General features: G+C 54.0%; 1 protein-coding gene across 1 annotated transcript in view; it reads left to right on the forward strand.

The window, feature by feature from the left end:
• VPS28 (VPS28 subunit of ESCRT-I) overlaps positions 1-2,823 on the forward strand; it is a gene marked incomplete at both ends in the record, with an annotated part of 3,249 nt that extends 426 nt beyond the window's left edge. The window contains 3 exons of the mRNA XM_010167952.2: positions 2,321-2,410; positions 2,513-2,618; positions 2,722-2,823. Of these exons, the coding sequence (XP_010166254.2) occupies positions 2,321-2,410; positions 2,513-2,618; positions 2,722-2,823 (298 nt within the window). The remainder of the gene's footprint in view (positions 1-2,320; positions 2,411-2,512; positions 2,619-2,721) is intronic.
• Between the last annotated feature and the right edge of the window lie 5 nt (positions 2,824-2,828).

Here is a 2,828-nt window from a genome sequence, read left to right on the forward strand (position 1 = left end):
CGGTTACCTCATCTCCATCGTGGTGACCTCTTCATCATGGTGACCTCCATCATGGTGTCCTCATCTCTATCCTGGTGACCTCATCTCCATCGTGGTGACCTCCATTGTGGTGGCCTCTATCATGATGACCTCATCTCCATCACGGTGACCTCATCTCCATCGTGGTGACCTCTGAATCATGGTGACCTCCATCATGGTGGCCTCCATCATGGTGACCTCATCTCCATCACGGTGTCCTCTTCTCCATCGTGGTGACCTTTTCATCCTGGTGATCTCTTCTCCATCACGGTGACCTCATCTCCATCATGGTGGCCTCCATCGTGGTGACCTCATCTCCATCGTGGTGATCTCCATTGTGGTGGCCTCTATCATGATGACCTCATCTCCATCACGGTGACCTCATCTCCATCGTGGTGTCCTCTTCTCCATCGTGGTGACCTCTTCATCATGGTGGCCTCTCATCATGGTGGCCTCCATCCTGGTGGCCTCTTCTCCATCACAGTGACCTCTTCTCCATCGTGGTGCCCTCTTCATCATGGTGACCTCCATCATGGTGGCTTCCATCACGGTGACCTCATCTCCATCGTGGTGGCTTCCATCCCGGTGACCTCACCTCCATCGTGGTGTCCTCTTCTCCATCATGGTGACCTCCATCATGGTGGCCTCCATCCTGGTGGCCTCTTCTCCATCACAGTGACCTCTTCTCCATCGTGGTGGCCTCATCTCCATCATGGTGGCCTCTTCATCATGGTGGCCTCCATCCTGGTGGCCTCTTCTCCATCACAGTGACCTCATCTCCATCGTGGTGGCCTCATCTCCAACATGGTGGCGTCTTCATCATGGTGACCTCCATCATGGTGACCTCATCTCCATCATGGTGATCTCTTCTCTATCGTGGTGTCCTCTTCTCCATCATGGTGACATCCATCACAGTGACCTCTTCTCCATCGTGGTGACCTCATCTCCATCGTGGTGAGGTGCATTCATCCTGGTCTTGTCTTCTCCATCTAACCTCTTCTCCATCATGGTGATCTCATCTCCATCATGGTGGCCTCTTCATCATGGTGTCCTCTTCTCCATTGTGGTGACCTCATCTCCATCATGGTCCTTTCTTCTCCATCGTGGTTCTTCCCGAGATAACATTGTCCACCATGGCCCTCTTCTCCATCACGCTGGCCTCTTCTCCATCGTGGTCCTTTCTTCATCAGAGTTCCTCCTGGGACACCATTGTCCATCGTGGTCTTCTCTTCTCCATCATGGTCCTTCCTGGGACACCACTGGACATCCTGGTGTCCTCTTCTCCATCCTGCTCCTCTCTTCTCCATCACAGTTCCTCCTGGCACACCATTGTCCATCATGATCCTTCCTGGAACGTCATTCTCCATCATGGTCTTGTGTTCTCCATCACAGTGGAGACACCATTGTCCATCCTGGTCTTGTCTTCTCCATCATGGTCCCTCCTGGACCATTGTTCTTCATCGTGGTGCCCCATTCTCCATCATGTTCTCTCCTGGTTCTCTCTTCTCCATCCTGGTCCCTCCTGGAACATCATTGTCCCTCCTGGTTCCCTTTTCTCCATCTTGGCCAACTTTTCTCCAACATGGTCCTTCCTGGTCCCTTCCTGGTGCCCTTTTCTCCATCCTGGTCCCTCCTGGGACACACCATTGTCCATCCTGGTCTTGTCTTCTCCATCATGGTCCCTCCTGGTCCCCTCTTCTCCATCTTGGTCCCCTTTTCTCCATCATGGTCTCTCCTGAAACATTGTTCTCCATCATGGTCCCTCCTGGTTCCATTGTCCATCCTGGTCTTGTCTTCTCCGTCGTGGTCCCTCCTGGAACGTCATTCTTCATCATGGTGCCCCATTCTCCATCATGGTCCCTCCTGGTCCCCTCTTCTCCATCATGTTCTCCCCTGGTTCCCTCTTCTCCATCCTGCTTTCTCCAGGGACACACCATTGTCCATCCTGGTCTTGTCTTCTCCATCCTGGTCCTTTCTGGTCCCTTCTTCTCCATCCTGGTCCACTCTTCTCCATCATGGTCCCTCCTGGACCCCTTTCTCCATCATGGTCTTGTCTTCTCCATCATGGTCCCTCCTGGGACACACCATTGTCCATCCTGGTCCCCTCTTCTCCATCATGGTCCCCTCTTCTCCATCATGGTCTCTCCTGGGACAAACCATTGTCCCTCCTGGTCCCCTCTTCTCCATCATGGTCTTGTCTTCTCCATCATGGTCCCTCCTGGGACACACCATTGTCCATCATGGTCTTATCTTCTCCATCCTGGTCCCCTCTTCTCCACCGAGGTCCCCGTTGTGGTTGCAGATACGACAACATGGCCGAGCTCTTTGCGGTGGTGAAGACGTTGCAGGCTCTGGAGAAGGCCTACATCAAAGACTGCGTCTCTCCTAACGAGTGAGTCCTCCTTAATCACTGAGAAGGTTGGGTTTAGGTGACACCAGAGATGGTTCCTTGATGTCCCCACGGGGTTGGGGTGACACCAGTGACACCCCCCAGGTACACAGCCGCCTGTTCCCGTCTCTTGGTCCAGTTCAAAGCTGCCCTGAAGCAAGTCCAGGGCTCGGAGATCAGCTCCATCGATGACTTCTGCCGGAGATTCCGGGTGAGTCCTGGTGGCACCGGCACCGGTGGTGGCATCGTCCAACCCACGTTGGTTGGTGTCACTCATGGGGTGGGGGGGGTGTTGTCACTGATCTCCTCACCAGCTGGATTGTCCCTTGGCCATGGAGAGGATCAAAGAAGATCGACCCATCACTATCAAAGATGACAAGGGGAACCTCAACCGCTGCATCGCCGACATCGTCTCCGTACG

Source organism: Antrostomus carolinensis, unplaced genomic scaffold (assembly GCF_000700745.2).
Source record: "Antrostomus carolinensis isolate BGI_N321 unplaced genomic scaffold, ASM70074v2 scaffold2605, whole genome shotgun sequence".
Classification (NCBI taxonomy): Eukaryota; Metazoa; Chordata; class Aves; order Caprimulgiformes; family Caprimulgidae; genus Antrostomus; species Antrostomus carolinensis.